Below are 27,857 nucleotides of genomic sequence, written 5' to 3' on the forward strand. Positions count from 1 at the left end.
TGTACCAGCTTAGGAGGGGGTTGGACCCAACAAACATAAACAAATAATAACAAAAGCAATCTAATACACTTTAGATTTTACAGTAGTTATGGATGAGAAAAAAGGATTAATTGCTTTTTAATTATGATGTTTAAACATTAGCACTCCAATTTTTGAGAAGGATTAGTGTGCATTTTCTATTTCAATGATAGCCCATCTGTAACTTAAAACACATGTCATCATTCAGAAAACCAGAAGACTTGCCCTTGACTAAGAAATGGCCATAATCAAGTGCTAGCATCCTCTAACAACAGGATAAGGATAAGGAGGCTTTTTCTTTTTTTGAGACAGGGCCTTGCTCTGCTGCTTGGGCTAGAGTGCAGTGGTGTGATCTGGGCTCACTGCAACCTCCACTTCCTGGGTTCGGGTGATTCTCCTGCCTCAGCCTCCTGAGTAGCTGGAATTACAGGCATGTGGCACCACATCCAGCTAATTTTTGCATTGTTATAGAAACAGAGTTTTGCCATGTTGGTCAGGCTGGTCTTGAACTCCTGACCTCAAGTGATCCTCCCACTTCGGCCTCCCAAAATGCTGGAATTACAGGCGTGAGCGACTGTGTCCAGCCAGGATGAGGATGCTTTCTGAATTGAAATGATGTCATGGGTACTGAAGGGTGGGCCATTCTAATGAAGATGATAGTCTATAAAGTCATAGAACAGGAAAAAATAACACACTACCTAACGGGGCATGCTCATATTTTCTGTCTCCCTTCCTGCCTCCGTTCCTTATTCCTTTACTTCTGCAGGTTTTTTTTTTTTTAATTGTTTATTTGCCAGCCATGGTTTGAGTGCTGGGAATATACACCAGTCAATAATACAAATGTTGGTCTCATTCCATGTAACTTATTTCTAGAAGGAGAGCTAGAAGAGACTGACAATAGACAAGCACCTGATAAATGAGGAAGATAATTTCAGAAAGCACAAATTCTTTGAGGAAATAAGACGAGGTGCCAGGGTAGCTGGAGGGGGGCTGCTTTAACTTGTCCTTCAGTGAAGCCCCCCGAAGAAGTAACATCTGAGAGATTTGATGACCAGAGAGCCGGCCTTGGAAGGATCAAGGGGAAGAGATTCCAGGCAGAAGGATTGACCCCTACAAGGTATCTAGAGTAAGAAAAAAAAATGGAGTAATCCCAGCCCTGGGAATGAAAATGCTAGCCTGGTCAGAGAGCATTGAGCAAGAGAGTAGCGACATGAATAGAAGCAAGAGGGGTCAGGCCACGTAGCTCATCTCAAGCTATCTCAAGTCTTCCTTAAAGTTGAATCTGCTCTCCCAAAACTCCTTCCAACTGCTTCACCCTAAATTAATCTTTTCCTTTATGAAATTTATAGCATGTACCATCTATATAAGGGGTCAGCAGAATATAGCTTGCAGAGTAAATCTGTTTCATCGTCTATTAAAGTTTTATTGGTACACAGCATGCCCATTCATTTGGTGTTATCTATGGCTGACTTTGAGCTACAAGAGCAGAGCTTTATAGCAGTGATGGAGACAATATGACTCAGAGAAAGTATGCCAACCCTAGGTCCACATGATTATCCTGAGTACTTAAATAATCACAAAATGGTGTTTTATGGACACCGCTTGTTCTTTGCCTTTGTTTCATCCCTCCAACTACTCCATAAGCTTCCTGAAATCAGGGGAAGCCATATTGCCAAAGGGTTAGAGGGTGGTCTCTGCAATTAAACTGCCCCAGCTTGAATTCCAGGTTTGAAATTTTGCTGGGTAAATTACTCGGTACATCCTTGGGTGAGTTAATTAACTTACCTGTGTCTCCATTTCCTATCCCATAGAATTATGTGCGGATGAAATGAGGTAATGTCCGTAAGCACACAGGAAGTGCAAAATAAAGTTCTGTTTGATGGGAGTTCTGCACTATCCACGGCACTCAGCCACGTTACTGAGCACACAGACACACTCTGATAATGACTTTGGCTTTCCAAGATTCTGATGCCTACTTTCAATTTTCTTTGGCAAGGTAGGAGCAAAAATAGTCTCTCTCCACTTCCAATTGGTTCTTTTCAATTTTTGTAGAGATGAGGTCTCGCTCTGTTGCCCAGGCTGCTCCTCAAACTCCTGGGGTCAAGTGACCCTGTCACTCCAGTGTCCTGAATAGCCAGACTGCCAGCACCTGCCACCACACCTGGCCTTCTTCTTGGCTACTTTTAAGGTATATGGTCAATGACAAAAATCTTGGGGATTAAAAGCAGTGGCATTTTAGAAGGCTGCCATATTTACATCTACTATATATTCTAGTATAAGAATACAAATGCGCCGGGCGCGGTGGCTCAAGCCTGTAATCCCAGCACTTTGGGAGGCCGAGGCGGGTGGATCACGAGGTCAAGAGATCGAGACCATCCTGGTCAACATGGTGAAACCCCGTCTCTACTAAAAATACAAAACATTAGCTGGGCATGGTGGCACGTGCCTGTAATCCCAGCTACTCAGGAGGCTGAGGCAGAAGAATTGCATGAACCCAGGAGACAGAGGTTGTGGTGAGCCGAGATCGCGCCATTGCACTCCAGCCTGGGTGACAAGAGCAAAACTCCGTCTCAAAAAAAAAAAAAAAATACAAATGCAAATGGACTACATATAAAATCATCTGCAAAATTATATGAATTTCTTTTATGGTAAGAAAATGGTTTTCCTAAGTTGGCCCATAGGAACAAAAAGGTATTTGCCTCTTTGCTGGGACCTTTGGAAGTGGACTAACTTTTAGTGCTGACATTTTCCCCCACTTTAGGTTTTCCTAATCTCAGTTGATAGAATTGCACTAATTCTGGGAGGTCTGGGAGCTAAAGCTACAGTAAGTTAGGAGTCCTTTAAAAATCTTTCTAATAGAGAACACTTAGAGATGGTATGATTCAAGGTAATAACTTCTGTTCTGAATGTTTTGAACATTTCGTGGATTTTTTTGGGGGTCCTATCCCCTCTTAGTTAATAAAGTTCCCATTTGGAATAGACAAGGTGCTCTTACTTTTACTACCCTTCAGCTTTCCTCTAAGATAAAATACTACATTTTCCTGAATCTAAGATACTAATGCAATTGTCCCAATATTTTTTGTGCCGCTAAGAAAGAAATAAACATCATCACTACATTCTGACACTCCATAGAATATATGATTTATCCCAATATTCAAAATGCTAAAATGTGGAAATTGTGGCCCTTAGAATCAATTGAAAACCCTTTTAAAATATGTATGAAAGGAAAAACAAGAAGTGGATTTATTCTGGGATAGTAATTGTCAAACTTTTTTTTTTTTTTTTTTTTTTTGAGATGGAGTCTTTTTCTGTTGCCCAGGCTGGAGTACAGTGACACGATCTTGGCTCACTGCAACCTCTGCCTCATGGGTTCAAGTGATTCTCTAAGTATGTTGGGATTACAGGTGTGCACCACCACATCCAGCTAATTTTTGTGTTTTTAACAGAGACAGTGTTTTGCCATATTGGCCAGGCTGGTCTTGAACTCTTGACCCCAGGTGGTCCACCTGCCTCTGCCTCCCAAAGTGCTGGGATTACAGGTGTGAGCCACCACACCCGGCCGTAATTGTCAATGTTCAAATTTAGTAGTGAACAAATTAATAACAATTACATTTATCATGTCATGATTTTGGAAAAAAACAGTAAGTTCACATAATGTCTCATGATCCTTACAACTATCATGAAGGATATGAAGAATAAATATTATAACCTCAGTTTGTCAAATAGAGAAACTGAGGTCCAGAGAGATTAGTAACTAGTGTAGGTAGGTTGACACTGTGCCCAAGCTGAGGTCTACCATTCACAGTTCAGGAATCTCTCCCGCCTGCTTCTAGCATATTCATATATGTCTTTGGACATGTGTTTTCAGTAACAATTGTTATTTTTGATAAAGTACAAAGTACACATTTCTGATAAGAAAATAACGTCATAGTGTTTTAAGGTCTGTCTGAAAAAAAATTAACAAACAAATAATGGGTTACAATCTCTTGAAAGAAAAATTACAAATTATCAGATGTGGTAACACTTAGTTTTAAAAGTCTCTCCCCAAGTGCATCTAGCTTGAGTGCCCTGCTTTGGCTGGGCTGCAGTTATCAAAGTATAACTAAATAGATATTGTCTGTGCCAATGATGGTCTGAGAGACGATGGTTGCGAGATGAAGCCATGTGCACGTGACTTTTTGAGAGTGGATTATCTCAGGATGGGAAGTTGCATGGTGAGGTGTGGAGTAATGAGAATGCGTGAGATTTGGGGAAATCTGAGAGCCACAAAAGGAATGAAGACACTTAGAAAGCCGGGACAGCTGAAATGGAGCATATGTCCTGAAAATACACAAAAGGCAGGCCACTGCAATTCTGTGAGCTATTCTGGATTGCAGAAATTTGGGAGGAGAACTGATGAACTCAAGGGTGTGAGTGCATAAAGCAAAGTTCTATTTCATCAGGAACCAAAGAACTGGGAGGAAGGAACTTAGGCATTTGGTTGATTTAGTGAAAACAAAGACAATAACAGGAAAAGTTGCGACTGAATGGTGGGCATCAGTGATGGTGTCTATTTGCACAGCTACCCCTCAGCAGCTGTTGATTCCTTCCCAAGCACAAGGTATTTCAATGACAGCAACCAGGTAAATAAGGGTGCTTGACATTGACTTAGGGGTCAACCTGTTTGGCCTTTCCTGTGCTTGAAGAGGAATGGTAAATAGGAGGAGAAAAATCTATATTATGAAAGGAGAGTTGGGCATCTGACATTTATGAAATAATCTGACAATTATGGAATAATCTCAATGAGCTAGGGGCAGTACCTATGTTGCTTTATTTCAATCTTTCCAGCAGTTTAATGAAATAGGCATTACTATTTCCATTTTACTGCTTCAAAGCTGAGATTCAAAAAGGCAAAATGGCCAGGTGCAATGGCTCACACCTGTAATCCTAACATTTTGGGAGGCTGAGGCAGGAGGATCACTTGATTCTAGGAGTTTGAAACCAGCCTGGACAAGGTAGCAAGGCCCCATCTCTACAAAAAAAGTTTTAAATGTAGCTGGTGTGGTGGTGTATGCATATAGTTCTAGCTATTTGAAAGGCTGAGACAAGAGGATTGTTTGAACCCAAGAGTTTGAGGCCGCAGTGAGCTATGATCATGTCACCACACTCCAGCCTGGCCGACAGAGTGACACTCTGTGTTAAAAAAAAAAAAAAAAAAAAAAAGAGATGAAATGACTTGGCCAAGGTCATAATAATTGGTAGAAATGTGCATTTGTCTGACACCAAAGCTTTTCATAATATAACCTTGCCTCTGATAAATCCGTGATGATTAAGTGAATGAACCAAATAAAAAAAAAAGAAGAATGGGGTACATACTCCCATTCAACACTACTGTTTTTTTAAAATGAAATGTAACCATTCAAATAAGCATGAATGTTCTTGTGTCAGTAATTTTCCAGCACTGCTAAAAGAGGGTTCAAAATAATAAATACTTAATTCTGAAGTGAAACAGTGTTGTTGTTTCCTGGTCCGGGGCTCCCTTAAGTATTATTTGCAGTTGCCGCTTAAACAGAAATGAACAATTTGGGGTCGGGGGGGGGTGGGTGATTAGAAAACTTGCAGGACAGCCACATCTTTAAGGATGGCTTTGGGATCCTTGAAGCATCCCAATAGCGTGTTAGCATTTGTAAGAAGCTCCACCCTGGACTTTAGGTTCCTGCCTACAACTTTTCAGAGAAATGGCTGTAATGTGTTGGCCTTCTAAGCACTTTTAGTGGGCTCTCAGATTCCCTACTCACTCGATTTCTTTGCATCTTCTTTGCAGCTGGGAGAACTGCTTTTCTGCTCCACACAGCTTTCACCTTGACAAATGCGACTTGGCTTAAATGTCCCTTTAGCCTTTTTAGCTTGCTCTTCTCATAGCAAAAACAGAAAAAAAAAAAAAAAGAGCAAGAATAGGAAAATTACAATTATGCAATGTGCAGATCCCTCGGCATGATTGTTGCTTCCCAATCAGGAGAAGATTTCCCTGGCAACCGCCCTTTCTTACTCCCCTGGAAGCCCAAAACTGGTGGAAACTTAATTTGTTTCAGATTGCTTAAAATTACCTTTTAAGGTTAAGAGTAAATACCTACCTCTTTAAATAGAATTTATACCCTTTGCCACAGCTCTTCCAAATAACATTTTAAAATGATCTTGAAAGAATAGACCATTGTAAACAGTGACATAGAATGGTAATTTGCTTACCATGACCCTATAGAATTATTCTTACCCACGAACATTTATAGCATCTACAGGGTACCTAGCACCATAGCAGGGGCTGGGTAAATACACCAAAAGCATCTTATAAAACGCAGTCTCTGGTGTTAAAGGAGTTTATGTTTTGAGTGGATCAGGTGTATCTGGAGGATGGATGAAGGAAACGAGTAAAAAGCAGCTTTAAGTAAGTCAAGCTGAGTCGAGTATTAAATCTCAGTACCTCTGAATTTCTTACTGGGTTTGATGTTTCTTCCCATAAATCCTCTTTCCTGGTGGCGAAACTGTTCCTTAAAAGTTGAATATATGTGTATGAGGTACAAATGCCACTGATAAACAGCCCTGCAGGGGAATGGCGGAGGGGCTAGGTCTGCGGTCCCCAAAGGATGGGGAGCCGTGGGCCTTTGGAGACTAATAGAAAATGTTACTATGGTGCTGGATGACATTAAAAGGGGCCCTACCTATGGATAGGATGCCCTTGTGACATCACATCAAGAAATAATAACTAAGATGCTAGGCGTGGTAGAATGCACCTGTAGTCCCAGCTACTTGGGAGGCTGAGGGGAGAGGATCACTTGAATCCAGGAGTTCAAGACTAGCCTGGGCAACACAGTGAGACCTTGTCTCAAAAATTTTTTTTACAAGAAATAGCAACTAAGATACTAAGATTCTAGTATGATGTAGGGACAGGAAGAGAAATGAGTTTTGTTAATTATTCACCCTCTATTTTTTCTGTAGTGCATACATATGGGTTTAGCTACCCCAGTTCCACTTCTGGTTCTTGTAGTCAAACCCCCTAATTTTGCTTTGGGAAAAGCTTTCTCCCCAATTTGAGGTCCATGTATTTCAGGAGTAGCCCAAGAGTGGGCGTAAGACAATCAGCACATCACAGTCCCTGGCTTCATTGCTTGGCTCAGGGCAGAGGTGAACGATCTAAGCTTTCTCAGTCAGTAAGCATCGCTGGACCTGTGCATGAAATACCAGGACCAAGATACCTCCTCTCTCACTGAATACATTATTAGGGATGCATGTTACCTTAGGACCTGCTAGTAGCTATTCTGTAACATCTAATACACAAACATAATTTCACCTAATACAAAAACCCTATGTTATCATTAATGCCATTGCAATGAAGAAAATATTGAGACTTAGTGGTATTAAATAACTTACACCAAATGTTACGGCTTGTCAGAAGTGAAAGACAGGTTTGTCTTATTCAAATTTCTATGCTCTTTTCATCACACCAGGCTGCTCTCTATAAGAGTTTCAAGATTTTGTTATAGTAATTTATTAAACTTAAAATTCAAGTGTTAAGTTGCTGGGGGATACAATCCCATAGCATTTTGGAACTTGTAACAAGTACTGAGTGTTGGAAGCTTGGAAGATCCAAAAGAACCTAAAGTAATAGCCACCAAACACCCAATGCCCAGCAGTTATAGTTGGCTAAAAAGTTCTAGAAAAATATAAGGAAGAATTAAAAACATCTTAAAACAATAGAGGTTGGCTGGGTGTGGCGAGCCTGTAATTTCAGCACTTTGGGAGGTAGAGGCAGGCAGATCACTTGAGGTCAGGAATTGGAGACCAGCCTGGCCAACATGGTGAAACCCTGTCTCTACTAAAAATACAAAAATTTGCCAGGTGCAGTAGTGGGCGCCTGTAATCCCATCTACCTGGGAGGCGGAGGTTGAAGTGAGCCAAGACCCAGCCTGGGCGACAGAGCAAGATTCCCTCAAAAAAAAAAAAAAAGAATAGAAGTCTAGGTATATGGTAAATATATTTATTTCACTGACTATATACAAGATAAGTTAGCTTTTAATGTAATTTCTTAGTTTTTAATGTAATTTCATTTTTTGGCATATTGGAGGCATCTCTGTTGGCTTGGAATTGTGAGTTGAGCCATCATAGTTTTCCATTATTGTTATAGTTACTAGCATGCTGGTGTCTGTCCACCATATCCTATGTTGTTCGTTGCTATAATTCCTAGTTGCAAACATTGAATTCCCCAAGGCAAACTAGAATTCTATGTCTAGTGTTCAGAAGCAGAGATGTGGGCAGAAAATTAGTGACCTTCCTCTGGGTGTCAATAGAAGCCCACATGTGGAAACATCATTCATCAACACTAATCCTTAGTATTTTCTAAAATCACATAAACCTCTCAGCACATCTGTCTGTTGCTACATTGTCAAACTTGTATACGAATTTTTTCCTTAGGACATAAAATCTGATAATCTTATTAACAAATGGTACAACTAGATTCTATAAAATATCAAGTCAATCATCTAAAGTATTAATACTTAATTTTAAAACTAGAAATTTTAAAATAGATTTCAGCAAGTACTTTCCTTTAGTGTCTCTGTTGCCAATTTTTGAAATATTAAGTTTCTCAAATGAGGCTTACATATTATACTTGTGAATCATTAACTTACATATTTGGCATTTATAAACAAACAAAAACCCCAATAGATTTAAGAGGAGGCACAGCTCAGAAGCTCCCGCTTTTCATCATCATCATCTGATTCCCACTGCATCTTGAGGCTGTTTGAACTTTTTATTCCAAGCTACATTTATAACACCTGAAAGCATACGGCATTCAAATGGGCCAAAATAATCTTTCTTTCCTGAATCCCATCCATTCTAATGCAATGAAACCATCAAACCACATGCATCTAGTTCTTCATAGTGGGAAAAGAACTGAGTAATATTTTGGTGTCCTCATGCACATGTGTGATTCAAAATTCCACTTTCATAATCACCTTACAAGGAAGTTGCCTGTTGAGGCTGTATACTTTAAGCTACGTTTCACCCGCTTTCCATAGGCAGCAAGCTATCTATCATGAACAGAGGATGCCCCACAAACATATGTACAGATGAGTATGATACACTCAATAGTTATCTGAATCAGTGCTTCCAGGCTAGCTCAAGGTCCATTGAAAGGAGATGTTCCAACTGGAGTATTCATTACAGGGTTCTCTTCTTTGACTTTAAAATGATTACCTTGTGGTTAAGCTGAAGTTAGAAGTTCCACTTCTTCTGTGACTTTGTCAAAATGCTTTAAAAGTATTCATTCACTTATTCAATACATATTTGTTGAGTATATATGGTCATCCTATGGTATCTGTGGGGGACTGGTTCCAGGATACCAAAATCCATGGATGCTCAAATTTGTGACATAAAATGGTGTAGTATTTGCATATAACCTATGCATACCTTCCCATATACTTTAAATCATCTCTATATTCCTTGTAATACCTAATACAATGCCTGCATGTCACCTCATTTGTGTGGATTCAATATAGTCCTGAGGGTGCAGCAAATTCAAGTTTTGTTTTTTTGTAATTTTGTGGATTTTTTTCCAAATATTTTTGACCCATGGTTGGTTAAATCCACAGATGCAGGACCGATGGATACATAAAGAGCACTGTATCATGAGACAGGTGCTATTTTAGGTACTGGGGACATAGCAATTCATAAGCAGAGAAAAAAAAATCTCTTTTCCTCAAAGAACTAAAAATGGAACTACCATTTGACCCAGGAATCATAGTACTGGGTATCTATCTAAAGGACAATAGAGGATTCTACCAAAAAGACACCTGCACTCACATGTTTATCACAGTGCTATTCAACAATACTAAATTCATAGACTCAACCTAGGTGCTCATCAATGGTAGCTTGGATAAAGAAAATGTGGTACATACACACTATGGAATACTATGCAGCTATAAAAAAGAACAAAACTATGTTCTTTGCAGCAACACAGATGCAGCTGGAGGCCATTATCCTAAATGAATTCATGGGAAAACAGAAAACCCACTACTGCCTGTTCTCACTTGTGAGTGTGAGCTAAACTATGGGTACACACAGACATAAAGATGGCAACAGTAGACACTGGGGACTCCAAAAGAGGGGATGGTGAATGGCAAGGGTTGAAAACATTCTACTGGGCACTATGCTCACTATTTGGATGATGAGTTCAATAGAAGCCCAAACCTCAGCGTTACACAGTCTATCCACATAACAAGAGTGCTCATGTACGCCCTGAATCTAAAATTTAAAATTAAAGTTCTGCCCTCATGGGGAAGGGAGAGGACAGATGCTAATAAAATAAGCAAAATGTATGTTAGGCAATGACATGCTATGGAAAAATGAAAGCAGGAAAGGGAGAAAGATTGTGTGGGGGAGAGGAGGGTGGTGGGATAGGCAACGTGAATAGTGTCATCATGGGACGCCATGTTAAGAGACCTCTAGGTACCAACTGAATGGGGTGAGGGAGTCTGCCCTGGGGTCTGGAGGCAGAGTGCTCAAGGCAGAAAGAAGCACAGATGAGAAAGTCCTGAAGAAAGGGCAGGACTGCCATGCACATGGGGGAGGCCAGGTGAGTGGCGTGGAGTGAGAGGCGGCAGAAGGTGAGGACAGTGACTGGAGGTGTGGGGGTCCATTTCAGGAGCTTTACAGGCTGTGGTAAGGGCTGTGGCGTACTACTCGGGGTGAGATGGGAATAGAATGGAGGTTTTGAGAAGACACAGACACATTTTAGTTTAAGAGAATCAATCGCTCGGGTTGCCAAGTTGAGAATGACTCAAGGACAGTAAGGGTAGAATCAGAGACAGAAGTGTGAGGCTCATGCAATAACCTAGGTTGGCACTAAAGGAGGGGAGGCGGGGCGGAGCAGTGCTGGAGAGAGAAGACAGGGCCGAGAGATTTGTCAACGATGATCTGGATGTGTGGACTGATAAAAAGTAGTTAAGGGCGACTCCGAGGTTTTTGGCCTGATTAACAGGAAGGGCTGAATTCCCATTAGTTGAGATGACGAGGCCTAAAGAAGGAGTAGACTTGGGATGGAGATTAGGAGTTGAGTTTGGGATGTAGGAAGTTTGAAATGTCCATGGGACAGACATCTAAGCAGAGATATTGAATAGGAAGTTAGCTATCTAAGGCTGGGGGGTAGGCCATCTGGCTGCAAGCATCCCTGTGGGCACACGCCTGGTACTTAGAGCTCTGTGAATGAAGGAGGTGACCTAAGGAGTGACTTGGTAGAAGACAGAAGTGGCCCAAGAGCCATGTCCACTCAGCATTGCTCCATCTTTAGAAGCTGGGAGACAAGAAACCACAAACTAGGCAGGCTTACAAGGATCAACAAGGGTGTGTTGTCCTGGAAGCTGAGTGAAGAAAGTTTTTCAAAGAGAAAGGAGTAACGTACTGTCACACTGACTTTTTCCCATGATCTTCATCCCATGGGACACTAAGTCAGCAACGTTCATTGTACCTCTTAGTAATTAGTTGCCATAGACAAAGGATTCTGCTGTTCATGAATAGCTTTATCTTCCCAGCAAGATGCAAACTTCTTGAAAGCAAGGCTGTTGTTTTCTTCTTTCTCTCCCTCTCTCTACAGCAGTGGCTTTTAAATAGCTTTTGGCTACATCTCACAGTAAGAAACACATTTTACTTTGGAAACCAAGATAAGCACATATACAAGGGAAACAAAGAGAGAAATATTTAACCTTTTGGCATGCCACACACTCTGTCTTTATTTTCATTCTCTTCTATTGTACTCTATTTAATTAAAAATAATGGTGTTTCTGACCCATTAAATTGATTTTGCTAATTGATTTCATTGGTTGCAACCATTGCTTAGAAAAGCACCACTGTTAGAGTGTCTGCCACAGGGCTCTGCCACCTTCATTGTTAATCAGAGAGACACTGTTACTCACCTTCATTCTTCCCCAGTACCTTCTGTAAAGCAAACACTTAACAGGTGCTTGCTGTATGAATAGTTTTGAGACCCTAAAGTAATACTTCTTGAGTTGAGCTCCGTAGTCTTCAGTTACCTTTACTTTTACTGATTATACTTCTGTACTGATCGTAGTCATGTAGGAGAGTATTTCTTAAGAGCTCTGTGTATTCAGAATAAACACAGACCTGCATGTCTTTTTAAAGAGGTCTCTGTGTAGCGGAGAGTCAGAGAGAACACTGGCCAGGGTTAGAGTGGCCACCCAGATTAAGTGAGTCCGTCAGCTGGGTTATTCCATGTGCAAAGTAAAGGCAGAAGCCAGATGTTTGAATGCTTTTTCATGTTCTTATACGGCAACCTCTGGGGATAAGGAAAGTGGGGTTCAAAACATTTTTAAAAACAGGCCAGGCCAGGCACAGTGGCTCATGTCTATAACCCCAACACTTTGAGAGGCTGAGGGGGAAGAATTGCTTGAGCCCAGGTGTTTGAGACCAGCCTGGCCAACATAGCAAGATCTCATTTCTACAAAATATTTAAAAATTATCTCGGTGTGGAGGCGTGTGCTTGCAGTCCTAGCTACTTGAGAGGCTGAAGTGACAGGACCACGGGTCAAGGCTGCGGTGAGTTATGATCATGCCACTGCCCTCCAGCCTGGGTGACAGAGCTGGACTCTATCTCAAAAAAAAGAAAAAGAAAAAGGAAAAAAGACAAAATGAAACAAACAAACTTTCAAGAACAATCCTGTCTTTTTATTATAATTTATATAGCATTCAGTGTGAATAGGAAACAGTGATTATTTAAAAATGGGGGTAGAAAGCTTTCATTAAATATCTATAACCCAAAGTAATGGAGCTGGGAAAATTAGTACTAACGATGTCTTAGAATTTTGAAATGTCCAGCTACAGAAACAATATGTAATTTAATCCAGATGTTTCATTTAAAGAATCTTTAAAACAAAAGACAGGTACATGGTAAGCCCTCAATAAATGTTAGCTAATGTTTAAATTCTTCTCCACAGAGAATGCTTACAAAAGTGGCACAGAAGAAAATAAAATATTTTCCACTATGCAGTTCTTACTTAGGTAGTTTTTCACTTACAAGGAAGGAGCATGGTGCAATGAATACAGTATAGATTTTGGAATCAGGTCAACCTGTGTTCAAATCTGACTCTGCTTAGACCAGACGTGTGATTTTGGCCTAGTTACTTGAACATCTTTTAACTTCAGGTTTTCAAACATAAAGTGAGGATGGTAATACCTACTTCAGAGACTGACTTAAAGCTAAAGATGATGTAAAGTAACATATGACATACCAACTAATTCAAAGTGTATTTGTAGGTTGCTTTTTCATATAGAAATCATATTTAAATGATGGTTAAGTTCCCACATGGTACAAACCCTTAAAGCCTGTTTCATTCATGATAGAGCTGACCCTTAATGGAACATGCAGTGGATCCAAGACTCTGGGCTTGGGGGTGGGAAGGGGTTGAGGGTGGAGAAGATTAGTGCACTTGGGGGATCTCTAGAGGCCTGTGTATAGGGGACTGTGGATCAGTCAGGGTTCTCAGAACAGAACAGAAAAAAAGAGATTTATTTTAGGGAATTGGCTGGCATGACTATGGTGAGTAACAAGTCTGAAATCCACAGGGTGGTCTGGCAGGCTGGAAACTCAGGCTGGAGTTGACTCTGCAGTCTTGAGACAGAATCTTGTCAGGAAAACCTCGGTTTTTGGTCATAAGGCTTTTCAACTGATTGGTTGAGGCCCAGCCACATTATTGAGGGTAATCTTCTTTATGTAAGTCAACTAACTATAGAGTTTAACCACGTGTATAAAATCACTTCACTGTAACACCTAGATTAGGGTTTGATTGAGCAACTGGGTACTCTAAACTCAGCAAGTGGCTGCCCAGAACTAGCCATATAGACAGGAATTCAGGTGGCAGCTTCTGGGTAGTGGGAGGGAGACTTTATGGGCAGACACGGCCACTGCAGTGCTGACTGATATTCAGATTATCTTCAGTTGTGGGCTGCACGTGCTCCATTCATTTTCTGAGGAACTATGGTTTGGGTCAAAGACATGAGTGTAAAGACCAACTCCTTGCTAGTTGCTCAGGAAACTCATACAGGCCATGCAAGTAGAATGAGCCTCTTACTGACTTTGCGTCAGCACCTAGCAAGGTGCCTGCTATGTCAATTTCACTGACAATGTTCTTTAAGAGCAAAAGAGTCATTCATGGAATTTTATTTCTTGTCGACAAATGAACAAGAACATCTACAGTCACCTGAAACATCCCACCATGGTAAATACACAGGAAATTTATAGACTTATCTTTTATTTAAGCCCTTTATATTCTGAAAGACTAAGAATTCCATAATGCCCTGCCTTGATAAGACAAAGATAGAGCTAACCTTAAAAAAATCAAGATTTACTCTAGCAACTTGCACATACTACTAATGTAACACTGATTACATTGTTTTAAAACCATTTTTTTATAGATTTGTCTCACCCACCAACCCACCAACCTGTAAGCAACTGGAGAGGAAGGATGATATCATTTGTCTGGCAGAGGCTATTATTCATTCCCATAATTCCAGTTCTAAGCAAACTATAAAATACAACAACATACACTAAAGTATAATGCTCATGAAATCTCTAATTGTATCACCCAGGTTGTACCTGTTTTATTCTGCTGAGAAATAAAGTATGGGTATCTTTCATCCCAGATTTTCCTCCACCAAGGGCAGGGAAGAAACCTGGCAATGGATGTGGGCAAATAGGGAACACATCCCTATGCACAAAGGAGCTGGTGCATGTGTGTGGAGGGGGCACGCATGACCAGTATCCAGAAGAGAGGCTCTGCTGGCATCCAAGGAGCTGCGGTTGGATGTTGCTGTGGAGATATTCAGGGAAGCATAGCCACAACCCGCAGCAGGGTCGACTGAACTCTACCAGGCCCAGGAGAGCCCCATCAGCAGATCATGGCAGGACCAGTCAACGGAATCCAAAGACTGTCATCTCACCCTGTGTATTCCAAAGCACATTTTACAGATCACCAATCCTTAGAAATGCTTCGTGAAATGTGGTTCCAAGAGGGTTTGGGAGATGCTTTACACTGTATTGTTCTTTTAAAGAGTTTCCATCCATATGAGCATCTTAAAGATTCTAGGATGTCTGCCAATATAGAAACCTGAATATATTACTCAGTTTCTCAAATTCAACTCCTTTCTTCACATTAATATCTATTCAAATCATTCTTTGGGAAACGTCAACTTCTTCACGTACAAAGAAACTGACACCCAGAATGTAAATTACAGCTTATATAGCTAATAAGTGGCAGAATTGGGTTAGACTTTAGATCTCCTTTTGTTCTGGTGCACTTTCCAGTCCATCACACTGCAACTATTGATCTCACCATTGTTTATGCATACCTTTCAACAATTTCATGAAACTGTTTTGATCTCCCTATATCAATACGTAGAAGACAAACCTGAAGGAATGGCTACTGTGTACAGAAGGGACTCAGCCTTTGGAAACTTCCTATTTTGTATCAAGTCTGTGCCAGGATATGTTTCCTTCAAGGAAATGAAACGTGGTCATAGAGACATGCAAGTGGCATTGATTTATACAAATAGGTTTGGGTCAAATCTTGTATTTTACACCAGGAACCTAGATCATGCCAACCTTTTGATGGTAAAAACTGTAAGGAGAGAAGAATGCTTAGTCAAAATAATAAATGGTTACCTTTGCATATAGAAGTAACCAGAATCCATGTGTGCACACTCCATTATTCCTTATCTCCAGACGTTGACTAGAATTTAGTCTTTGGTATACTCTCTCCATCACACACACATGAACGCATAAGCCCACTTTATATTCAATGATGATGTTTTTCTTATTACGAAAACTGTGACCTACCCACGGACAGTAACAATGCAGATATATTTCATTTGAGAAAGCTTTCTTTTGTCATTTTCTTTCTTTACCTTTTTGGTGATGAGTCAAGCTGACCTGATGGGTGAAATAGTTCAGATAATCATGCTTCCTCCTAGTGACAATGCCGGCTTTCTGCAATTCAAATGCCCTACTACAGCTAGATGAGTAGGCACTTAGCCACTGACTCAAATTAATAATTGTTTGTTTAGCATAAAAAATTCTGAATCAATAGAAAAACACTAAATTAAGCCTCATTTTCGATATCTCATTTGACAAAAGGAATCATGTTATTTTTCCTTGTAGCAGATTTAGATAAACATCTAGGAAAAAGAAAGCTTTTTTGTGTTGGAATGGCCACAAAAAACCATTTTTTTTTTTCCCCAGGAGGGGACATATTCTAAGTCAGGAAAAATAATTTATGTGGCTTCATTGTTCCTGCCCAAACCAGCCATATGCTCTCAATATTACTGGAAGAAGTGAAACAAAATACAAAGAAAGGGCAAGAAGGCCCTTGTGGGGGATGCGGGGGTGGGGAATGGGAGGCAGCTTAGATGCCCCCCCAACACTGAGGCAGAGGAGGTGAGAGCACCTTTCTCCCTTGTACACCCACTTGTCTGTCAACTTCTCTCCTTCCATTTGAGGATGCTCCTGGATGTAAATTTTGACCTGGTTTCAGTTGTAATAAATACATGAGGCAAAGAAGCAAGAGAAACTCAAATGGCTCCCTAAAGGATAACCTCATAAATAACAGTAACTTTTGCTCTGCCTATTATGTTGGTGGCGTAATTTTATTTTTTTATTTAGTTTTCTATGAATTAACAGATACATTTGTCCTTCCTTCCTCCTTTCCTCTTTCCTTTCCTTTCTTTTCTTTTTTCTTTCTTGTGACAGGGCCTTACTTTCTCTCACAGCTCACTGCAGTCTTGACCTTTCAGGCTCAAGCAATCTTCCCACCTCAGCCTCCTAAGTAGCTAGAGCCACAGGCACACGCCACCACGTCCGGCTAATTTTTGTATTTTTGGTAGAGACAGGGTTTTGGCATGTTGCCCAGGCTGGTCTCGAATTCCTGACCTCAAGTGATCTACCCACCTCAGCCTCCCAAAGTGCTGGGATTACAGGTGTGAGCCACCACACCTGGCCTGTTTTGTTCTGATTTACTAAACACCTTTTATTTTTATCTTCTGTTACACAGAAACAAACAAACAAAAAGATAAATACTTTGTTTGGGAGGTATTTAGGTATCCAGAAATATTTAAGTCAGAGGTTTCTAGCACGTGTGATCAATGAGAATAGAGGGAAACTAGGACTTCTGAACTGATTTCCTTTTGGAGCATTCTCATAGATGCATCTAAGAGGATTTGATTCAGATAAAACTTTGATATCTTTATTAAGATACTTGAAGGTGTTGATTTACAAAAGATTAAGTACCACAGTATAAAAATTCTATTGTCACATTAATTTAATTAGCAATGAAAAACTCCCAATCCATTTCTAACAAAGTTAATAATTCAAAGAAAACACTGACCTAAAGACTGACTATATAAAAATAATGTCTGCAATTTATCCAACTCATAAATTGGTATAAAGATTTATTTAACAGGTGATTCATCACAGCACTGGTTGTAAAAGCAAAATGTGTAATAATGAATAATGTTTCTCAATGTGTATTGCTAATATACTCGTTCTTTAATATGTAATGTCAATATAGTAGAATGTAGTCTTCTTTAAAGAAAGAATTTTGTTTTGATTTAATCCTGTGTTCCCAGTGCCTGGAAGTGACCTTGGCACACAGTAGATGAGATTAAACATTTGCCAAATGAATGAACACCCCATATAGCCAAGTATATGTACAAAGGTCAATGTATACATACACATATACATACTTGTATGTTTGAGTGTATGAAGAAAATAGCAGAAGGAGAATGTTAAAATAGTAACAGTGATGGTTGCCTTTGGTAAATAAGACGGGAACATGGTGGGGGAGGGGGCTTTTACTTGGAACTCTGTATCAATCTGTACTATCTGAATTTTTGTCACAATTAGCATATGTAACTTTTTTAAAAAAATGAATTCTGTGGAAGCACCCCAAACCTACACCACCAGGGATCTGCTTTTTAGAATTTGTGTTGCCTTTAGTTTATCTCAACCTGAAGATACAACTCCGTTATGTACCAAGATAACCTAAGGAACAAGTTTTGACTGGAAATTGATTAATGCTGGACCAGAGAATCAGAAATTAAAATCTTCAAAGAATCATCATTATAGATTATTTTTTGCTTTTCCATTTCTTCAGCTTCAACCAGAATTTTATATTCAAGGTTAAGAAAATTTACATGTAACTGTATGCAAAAACCCATATGCTCTGTGTCAGTCAGTACCACTTATTTTTAATGAGATAAAATAGCTTATTTAAACTTTGAATTTTCCCATTGGGTTTAGATGATTTAGCTGTTTATCCAGCAGCCTTATACTTAAAAATAGATGAGATGACATTTGTGGGTTCTTTAAAAAAATATCCTTTGGAGAAAGAAGCAGAACACTAATGCCACATTTACCATTTACATTATATAAGAAAGGCAAGTTTTTATAGAGTGAGTGCTTCATAGAAAAGACCCTCCTTTCTAACATAAAAGCTGTCGCTCTTCTGTAGCCCGTCACAGTCATTGCAGATATAAGGGAGTCCCACGTGAGTTTCATTATCTGGTGATTATAATTAATTTAATGGAAACAAATGTAGCTGCAAAGTTCAAATAATAGTGTAGGAAGGTTTTTGTCTCCCTTCTCCCTTCCAATTATGTAGTGCCTCCCCCAATTGCCATTATTCTTTTATCAACTATTTATTGAGTGTCTGCTACGTGGGAGGCACTGTTGTTATAAAACAAATATAAAGATGATGTTGACTATATTTAACTTGACCTTATATACCTGTTTAATAATTATGCCACCCTGCCAGAAATGAGAAGTGATTAATATTAGCCTTAAACCTGCTGTCATACGATTCTACAGAGTTTAGGATAAGAATTAAAATAAGTTGACCTGAAAATATACTGTCACCTGAAATTGCAAACTGGGTAGGTATACAGGAGAACTAGAGTCCATTAAAGTATGAAATATTAAAATCAGTCTTCCAATCGTGGTAGCATTGCTGATGGCAAAGGATGATGACACCCGGAGGAAATGAAACCAAACACATCGCTTTCCCACTCAGAATAATACACCTATTTTAGGATCTTACTGATTTTATTTATTTAAAAAAAATACCCTTTAGGAGAAAACTGCATTTATCGGGTAATATGAAAGAGGAAATGAGGTCGGTGTGAGGGCATGGGTATATGCCATCCCTATGCAGCATTCTAATCTTCGGTTTTCATAGGAGTTTCCTCTGAGCACTTATCAAAGGTAATGGGATTAGATTTTTTTTCTCCTTCGTCAAACGTTCTCCTCAGTCTGAATGCTTCATACAGATCGCAGGTGGATGAGCTTTTCCCACTGAGGAGGAATTGCACTTTTCGCCCCTCCTAGGATGTGACTTGAATACCTGGCTTGTTCCACGTTGGGCTTGCCACCTGCTCCTGCTCCGAGGTGGCCACTGACTTAAAGACATCGCAGGGGCGGTCAAGGAAGTGGGAGCAAGAGTTCTCAGCCACACATTTTTCCATCTCCCCTCAGAATCCACCTCTTGGAGGTAGTCTAAGTGGCCCTCCTACCAGATGCATCGTTTTATCACGACTGCAGCGTTCTTTTCTTAGATTCTGCCAAGGCTTTTAATGGGCTGGGGCCCCTGCTAAGAGCAGGGATTTTGTGTTTTCTTTTGAAGAGCGTGGTAGATTTCTGAGCACCCTGTGGCATTCTGTATAAGTGATAAATACTAATAATGAACAATGAAGCAGGCTCTTGAGTTGGGGCTGGCTGCAGGAGAACTCAGAATGAGGGGAAAAAAAAATCAATTTCTAACACAAAGGCAAGATTTAGCCTCTCATTAGATCTAACTACTACATGTAAAGAAGGTTGTTAAGAAAATGGCACAGGGATTTTTGTGAGGTGGAGCCAAGCCCGTGAAATAGGCTTTCAAGATGTGTTTTCTATCTTCCTTCCAATTTTGGGTGTTATGATGTAACAGGATTTTGAAATCCAAGCATATGTTATTTTCTTTCTTCTTTTCCTTTTATGTTTAAACCTCCATTATGATGAATTAGCTTTCCTTCCTCAATAATTCAGTTTATTTTCCATAAAAAGGAAGCATTTAGAAATGTGATATTAGGCATATGGCCCCCTTTCACATCTTCCTAGCTCCATTTGTATGTGGTTTTAGACTCAGCTGTAAATACATTAATTTATGCAGCAATGGGTATTATAAATCCTACACTTTGTATAGATGTAGCCTCTTTCTTGTCATAAACAAAACTTGAAACAATACTAAACTCTTAAAAAGGTAGACATAATCGATGATTTCACTTTGAGAAAGCAGAATAACCCAGATTGTAAAAGTCATGGACAGAGACCGGGTGTAGTGGCTCATGCCTGCCATCCTAGAACTTTGGGAGGCTTATGTGGGTGCCTTGACTGAGCTCAGGAGTTTGAGACCATCCTGGGCAACATGGTGAAACCACATCTCTACTAAAAATATAAAAAATTAGCCAGGCATGGTGGCGGTACCTATAAACCCAGCTACTCAGGGGGCTGAGGCACAAGAATTGCTTGAACCTGGGAGGCGGAGGTTGCAGTGAGCCAAGATGGAGCAACTGCACTCCAGCCTGGGTTACAGAGTGAGACTCTGTCTCAACCAAAAAAAAAAAAGAAAAAGTCGGGGACAGGGATAAATGGAAATCGTACACATTTCTTTCTCTTGACTTTATGGTAGTTTGGAAAAGAAACCAGTAAAAAAAAAAAAAAAAAAAAACAGTGTATTACTAATTGATGGCACCTAATGTCTTAGTAATTTAAAAATAATGTAGATTGGGATGGAGCCACAGAATTCCGTAAAGGGGAGAAGAGACAATTTTAGAATAATAGCCAACTGTCTGTGGAGAAAGGGGAGCTCAGTGAGTGGATGAAAGAACTGAGTTTGCCTGATGTTTTAATCTAAGATTACCCTCCTACCGCATGCACAGGACCTGATTATAGAGTATTCAAAGCTAGTAAAAATGTAACTAGTCCACCTGAGCTAAGGAAATATCAAAACGTCAATTGTTCTTTCTCAAGTTTAGTCATGCTAATCAGATTCTTCCACAGTTAAGAAATATTCTATTGCATGGTTTATGAGTAAATATGACTAGAAATTCTCAGCAGCGGTAAAGCACCGGAACTGGGCATGGCTGCTACATATATTTGTATTTCTGATAGTGCCTGGCGTTGCGCCTTGCATACACAGAAAGTTCAAAACTACATGCTTTATGTATGGCAGAAGAGTAGGATTTCACTCTCCCCTGAAAGCACTCTCTTTGATAGAGAGCTGCACTTTTTCTGCTTACAGCAAGGGTAAACTCTTAGAGCCAGGTTGTAAACTGCTTGCTGTGGGTATATGCTGTAGATATTTAATCACTTGGTAACTTATTAGTGATATATTTAATTCGTCTAAGGTGATTTATGCTTCAAATGTGAACATGATGTTGTACTACTGCTTTTACTATTTAATAAAAAGACAATTGTTGCATCCATTTATAAATTTTGCATTAAACATGACACATTTATCTTTTCAAAGAAAAAATTTTTAATCTCAGAAAATTTTCCTCAAATGTAGAAATACACCAGACAAAAATCAACTTCTGGTTGTACTGTACTTGAAAATAAATTAGCGTACATTTCATGTGGTATTTTGTCATTCTCCTTTCATAACCTGCTTTGGTAAAAAAAAATCATATCATAAAAGCAATGGCAAATTAGATCTGGGAGTGAAGAAAACTTGTTTTTAAATTCTATCTTAGATATTGAACTATTAAACAGATGATAATGAAATTAACGTCTGTTTCATGCATGGAGCAGTTCTATTACGTTCTTTTGTAATTTCTTGCTTTTGAGAGGTTAAAGTGGAAGGGCTTATTTTCTTTAGACACTGACCCTGGGATTTATGAACTTCATTATTTTCTTTATCTTATGATAACTATGCCCACAGGGTACAATTAATGAATCAATTCATCAATCCGTTCATTCACATTTATCGAATGCTTCCTGTATGCCAAGCACTGTGGGAGTAGAAGCCACCAGAATCAATAAAATCAATAGACTTCTATTTGTCTCTAGGGGTCTGCTCTCTATTTGGGGAACAGGTAGAATTCTTGGAGGAGAGGGAGCAGCAAGCACTCAAGCTTGGTGTCAGCAAAGTGTGAAAATTGCTAGAAAATCCATACAGAGGCATTGGTAGCATGGAAGCTAGTTTAAGGAGGTCATACTTGTCTTGGGACTTGAATGATGGGCAAGACTTTGCCAACTGGGCAAAGGGAGGAGAGGAGGAGACAGAGTATATGGAAACATGATCACATAAACAGGCACCATGTGTACTCGTGGGAAGCACCAAGCTTCACTTCAGACTTACGGCCTCTCAGGGTACTACTAGAAGCAGATTCTATTAACTACTAGAGTTAATAGTGTGGACTTGGTTTAAAGACCCCGGAGGTCTTTTTCAGAGTTGATTTTCTTGGACTGCCTCTTTCTGTCACCAACATGGCACTAAGAACAATAGAAAGCAGCTCCTTTTGTTTCTGGGACACAGCTCCTCTTTTCTAAGATTCATGCCTGCTTGCCCAGGGAAATTCCTCAAACCAGTCTTTGTCCTGCACTGAGCATTCTCTTCTGAACAGGACATTCTGCCAACTGCCAAGACACCTGGCTGTTGGCCCCACCCTCAATCACCATGCCTCCTTTCTCTGGGAGCCCTCACTTCTGTTTATGTCTAAGCCCCACAGATGGCTTTACTCTTTCGACATTCTCTTTCTGGACTTTCTCTAGTCCCAGCATTGCGATTCCTCTGACCACATATTTAGGTGCACATATAATACTTAGAGGGCCTCTCTACTCCACACTTAACCCTTGTAATATCATCTTTCTTTTATTAATACTTCACTCCTCTTTATCAGCTCATTTGGAGCCACCTTTCATTTCCCAAAATATCACCACCGTATTCTTTTGGCTGCTGTTTCAAATTACCATAAACGCAGTGGCTTAAAAACAACTCATATTTAATCTCTTACAGTTGTGGAGGCCAGAAGTCCAAAATAGTTTCACAGAGCTGAAACCAAGATAGCAGAGCTGGGCGTCCTCTGGAAGCTCTAGAGGAGAATTCATTTCCCTGTCTTCTGCTTCCTAGAGCTGCATTCCTGGCATTTCTTGTCCCCGGGCCCCTCCCTCCATCTTCATACCCTAGAGCAAAGCACCTGCAAACCTCTCTCTGTTTCTATGGCCACGTAGTCTCCCTCTGCCTCCTTCTTGAAAGGACACTAGTGATGACATTTAGAGCCCACCCAGATAGTCCAAGACAATTTCCCATCTCAAGATCCTTCATGTCATCACATCTGCAAAGTCATCTTTTCCACATAAGGTAACATCCTCAGTTTCCTGAGATTAGCGTGTGGCCCCATCTGGAGCCTCTATTCTAACTACTACCACCCACACTAACACCATTGTTAACCGAGTACTTACTCTGTGCCAGGCATTATTTTATGAGATAGGCACCCTCATTAGCTCCATTTTACAGTTGAAGAAGTTGAAGCACAGAATGCTTTAGTAACTTAGTGCAATCTTATAGACAGAGAAGTGGTAGAAAGAGCATTCGAACCTAGATCTATCCAACTGGAAAGCTGTCACTCATTCACAGAACACTCTGTTGCCTTTTTTACATTGCAATTGACTGTGTGAGTCTGTGTGCTAGTTTAAATTAAAGGAACCTAAAAACGATCATGGTCAACACAAAATGGAAAATCTTCCAGAAACTGCACACGTCCCTCCTCTAGCTGTACTTCTAGGTATTTCTTCCACAAACAGCACAGTTAAAGTGGCTAGGCAGTAACAAGTAGCAATTTGCTTCCCCAGTGAAATATCAGTGGAAGCCCCCTTAAGTTGGCTGACATCAGGCTACTGTTGAAGAACATTAAGGACTAACTGAGTTCAGGTAAAGTGCTATGGAAAGAGTAATCACAGAGCAGGTCCAGGAAAATAATCCCTGTTGAAAAGGACAATAGAAATGAAACAGAAATGTGAGGCCCAGCTACTTTCTCTGTAGAGAAAGCAAGAAAGGCTGAAAACCCCCGTAGACACAGGGCTTGTAGAAGAAAGCTTGAGAATAAAGACTACAGCACAAAGAGAGGTACTTTCAGTTTAATTTAAAGGAAAAATACACTCAGGGCAGACTATTGCAGGTCAGAGGCAAATGAACACTGGCAGGCAGTGAGAAATTAAGGATTTAAAAAATGATCATTATACATTTTTAAGAATGAACTCTTTCTCTTATTCTAAGGAGGCAGTAGATCACATGGAAAATAGAAAGAGTGGGTCCCTGGAGTCAAACAGACTGAGGGTCCCGTTCCTTAACATCGGTGTCATTCATGGCAACTTAAGCCTCAGTTCTTTCATTTAGAAACTAGGAATAACAACGTGAAGATTAAGGAAATTATATGAACCACCATAGCACAGTACTTTGTAGGAATGAATAGCATAATGATTACATCTGGTTTCTGTAGCCTCAGCAAGACAAAAGGTAATACAGCTTGTTAAGGAGTCCAGCTAGCTACTTGTGCATTCAGAGAGAATTCCCTCTGTGCCAGGCAAGGTGCTGGATCATGGACCACAACTATGAATAAGAGACCAGCTATGTTCTTTCATGAAACAATCTAGTGGAAGAGTTAAACAAGGAAACAGGCAATCCTACCTAAGATGGAAGAAGCATGATACATAAACGATGGGTGCTATGAGAGCATACTGGGAGGGGGTACCTCACTTAAACTTGGCCAATCGGAGAAGGCTTCCTGGAGGAAATGTCATCTTAGATGAGACTGGAAGAGGTTAAGTAGGGAAGAGAGAAGTTTGGGGCAGGCAGGCAGAAGAGACAAAGGAGGAAGCAGCTCACGCAAAATCCCTGGGCAAGAGAACTTGGCAGTGCTGAGAAAGGGAAAAGTAGATCAGTGTGGCTGAAATGCAGCATGGCCAGAGGGAGTGTTAGGAAATCAGACCGTGAGGGAAACAGGTCCCCAGCTACGTCATACTCTGTAAGTCACATTAAGAAGTTTAGACTTTATCCCGAGGGTAAAGAGGAACCAGTGAAGAATTTTTAAGCAGAAGATTTAGTGATTTTATCTCTATTTTAGAAAGATCATTTGGGCTATAATGTGCAGGATGAACTGGATTGAGGAGAAACTAGAGGGAGGAAGACCACTAGGAGATACTTACAATAGTCTAGCTGAGCACTGATGGAGGTTGAACTGGGCTCGTGGCAAAGACAATAGAGAGAAGTGGATAGAAATAAGATTCGGTATTTTTTTTTCCCATCTATTCATTCATTCAATTAATGTTTATGAGTCTGCCTTGGAGGAGTGAGGTGAAGGTGAGACAGAGAGAGGTATCAAGATTGGCCCCATATTTCAGGGTTTAAAAAATGCATAGAGAGTGGTGCCATTTACAGGGGTAGGAAACAGAGGTGACCGGCTCTTGGGGGGACACTGAGTGCGGTTTTTGATATGATAGGTTTTTGTGTCGTGTCTTTATTTTTGTTACCTAAATATCGTTGTGTCCCCTAACCTGTGAGAATAGATGAGGTCATATTAACAGTAATAATCAAGTCCAGTGATATTTGAGTCCTCTCTCATCTTTCTTCCTCTTCCAGTTAATTCTGATTGTCCCTAAGAATGAGCTTCACGTGTATTTAGGAACAAATCTGTTTGCTGCCTTCTGTCAGGCCTCTTTGCAATGGTGCCAAGAACTTCTTATGACTGTGGGCCATCTGTACAGAGGCTGCTGTCTCAGTCACCACTGTCCTCAGCTGGTACCTGCTCTGTGGCCTTTGATGTGGGTGTGTATGTAGGGAAAGTGGTGGTGCTGCTGCTTTCTCTAGATTTCTCCATTAATTAACACAGAGCTGATGTGTGAGTTTGTAAATAAGACATTCCTTGCATTTGGCATTGCTAAAAATACCTGAAAGGGCTAACAATTTTGCATCTCATCACACAGCATGCATGGGTTGACCACTACAGACAAAAGATCATGAAACAGATGCTGGCCCAATAGCCTTGCACATTTTCATCCTCAAGTTGGTTTCATGTAGCAATTGTGGATAAAGAGCTCTGCTGGTATAAAAGTCTTCTTATTGTACAAATGGCAGGATATAGCAGACAACATCGTGGTGGTTACAAAAATTTGTTTCCTAGTTTGTTTCTGCCAGCCTTAAAATGAACATAGATCAATCTACAGGTTCTGGATTAGTGATAATTGGGAGAAAAGAAATGGAAGAAAATAGCAGAATTAAATAAGCACAAAAGTTCATGGGGCAGCCCAGGATACTTTGGAATGATGAGGGGTGAGAGAGAAAGGGGAAAAAGAGGAAAATAAAATGAACACCTTTTAAATCTAAAACAAGACACCATTTTGAGCCTTTAAGATAGTTTTACAAAGACAGAATAGCTGTGAAATCAAACATTTAAATATGAATAGGTAACATATGTTTGTCTTATTGTTCTTAAAAATTAACTATGATAGATTGAAATTCCATTCCACACTCCTACTTCCTGATGGTTTACTAAATTACAGGTATTTCCAGAGAAATGCCTAAAAATTTTAGGTGAACCATCGATCATATTTTAGGTGGAAGTAAGTTATATGTGGTAGCCAAACACTTGTGCTCAAACTCTCAGCATCCTGTTTATACTTCTAGGAAAAACACACACTGTGAACAATTTAAAGGGATGAAATAAATGTCTTTCTTTATCTATGAAACTCTGATCGTGGTGTTTAAAGACTTCATGAAACAAAAACACCTATGCCCACAGCTCGCCTCCCATACATAAAAACAATACAAAGATGAGACTATAGGAATAGGAGGAACATTTCCTTTCTATTTCTCCAGTATTTCCCACATGCTTTGGCTGTTTTTGAATAGACCTTCTGAAATATCTTTTGAGGTCACCTACTTTGTGAGCCTAGAGTCTCTGATTTTCAGGTGACACGGCAGCAAGCCTAGAATGTCTGAAAACATAAATCTTACATTTTCCATTTTTATCTTTCTTCTAGAAAAGAAAATATGATAATTTCTTCCCCAGCTTGCTAAGCCTTTGCTAGTTTCAGGAATTTCTGTTACCATCTGATGAAAATCAAAATCCCCGTGTGAAACACCAAAAAGCTATATCACAAAAAGCGAAGCCAACCTAGTAATTGCCTCATCACTTCTTGGTTTTGAGATAGAGTAACCAAGGCAGCAATAGAAGTCTCAGAGAGATCTGATGGTTTCTAATTCCATAAACTTAGTGGACAAGTACATTTTCCACATGAACCAAAATCATTGCCGCCATGGTGAATCAAAAAAGTAATAACCAAAATTCACATTACCAGTATGCTGTTATTTTAAAAATCCAATCTTACAAAATAGAACTCACCTAAACTGAAGCGTGGAACAATTTTAGCAATTGAAAATTACTACCTTCCCTAGAATAACATGTACTTAGAAATGCAATGATTCAGAAATCAACGTGATGTATGTATTCTGCTTTTCTTTGCAGCTTAGAGCAAATTCAACATCAACTTACACTGTCATACTAAATATATTCAAAAATCAGTGCTTAAGTAATTTAGCCTGTCTTTGCTGGACCTAAATACCCTGCCGTTTAACTAAATGCACTCAGTACTATAGATGATAAAAATATTAATATACACATTTCATTCTTATTAAAAAACTGGATTTCTCCCTTAGCCTTGCAAGTACCATAAGCAACCTAATCCGAGGAAAAGGGTATGCTGGGGGTACTCT

General features: G+C 39.8%; 1 protein-coding gene across 14 annotated transcripts in view; it reads right to left on the bottom strand.

Annotated features, from left to right (window-relative positions):
• The window catches only part of DLGAP1 (DLG associated protein 1), a 980,899-nt gene that overhangs the window by 313,277 nt on the left and 639,765 nt on the right, over positions 1 to 27,857 (bottom strand). For 3 of the 14 annotated variants that reach the window (XM_037734018.1, XM_017515910.2, XM_017515912.2), the window contains exon 2: positions 5,796 to 5,909. The exons of the other annotated variants lie outside the window; for them this stretch is intronic. In XM_037734018.1, the coding sequence (XP_037589946.1) occupies positions 5,796 to 5,909 (114 nt within the window). The remainder of the gene's footprint in view (positions 1 to 5,795; positions 5,910 to 27,857) is intronic. 14 annotated transcript variants of the gene reach the window in all.

The sequence above is a fragment of the Cebus imitator genome, unplaced genomic scaffold, assembly GCF_001604975.1.
Source record: "Cebus imitator isolate Cc_AM_T3 unplaced genomic scaffold, Cebus_imitator-1.0 Scaffold565, whole genome shotgun sequence".
NCBI classification, from domain to species: Eukaryota; Metazoa; Chordata; class Mammalia; order Primates; family Cebidae; genus Cebus; species Cebus imitator.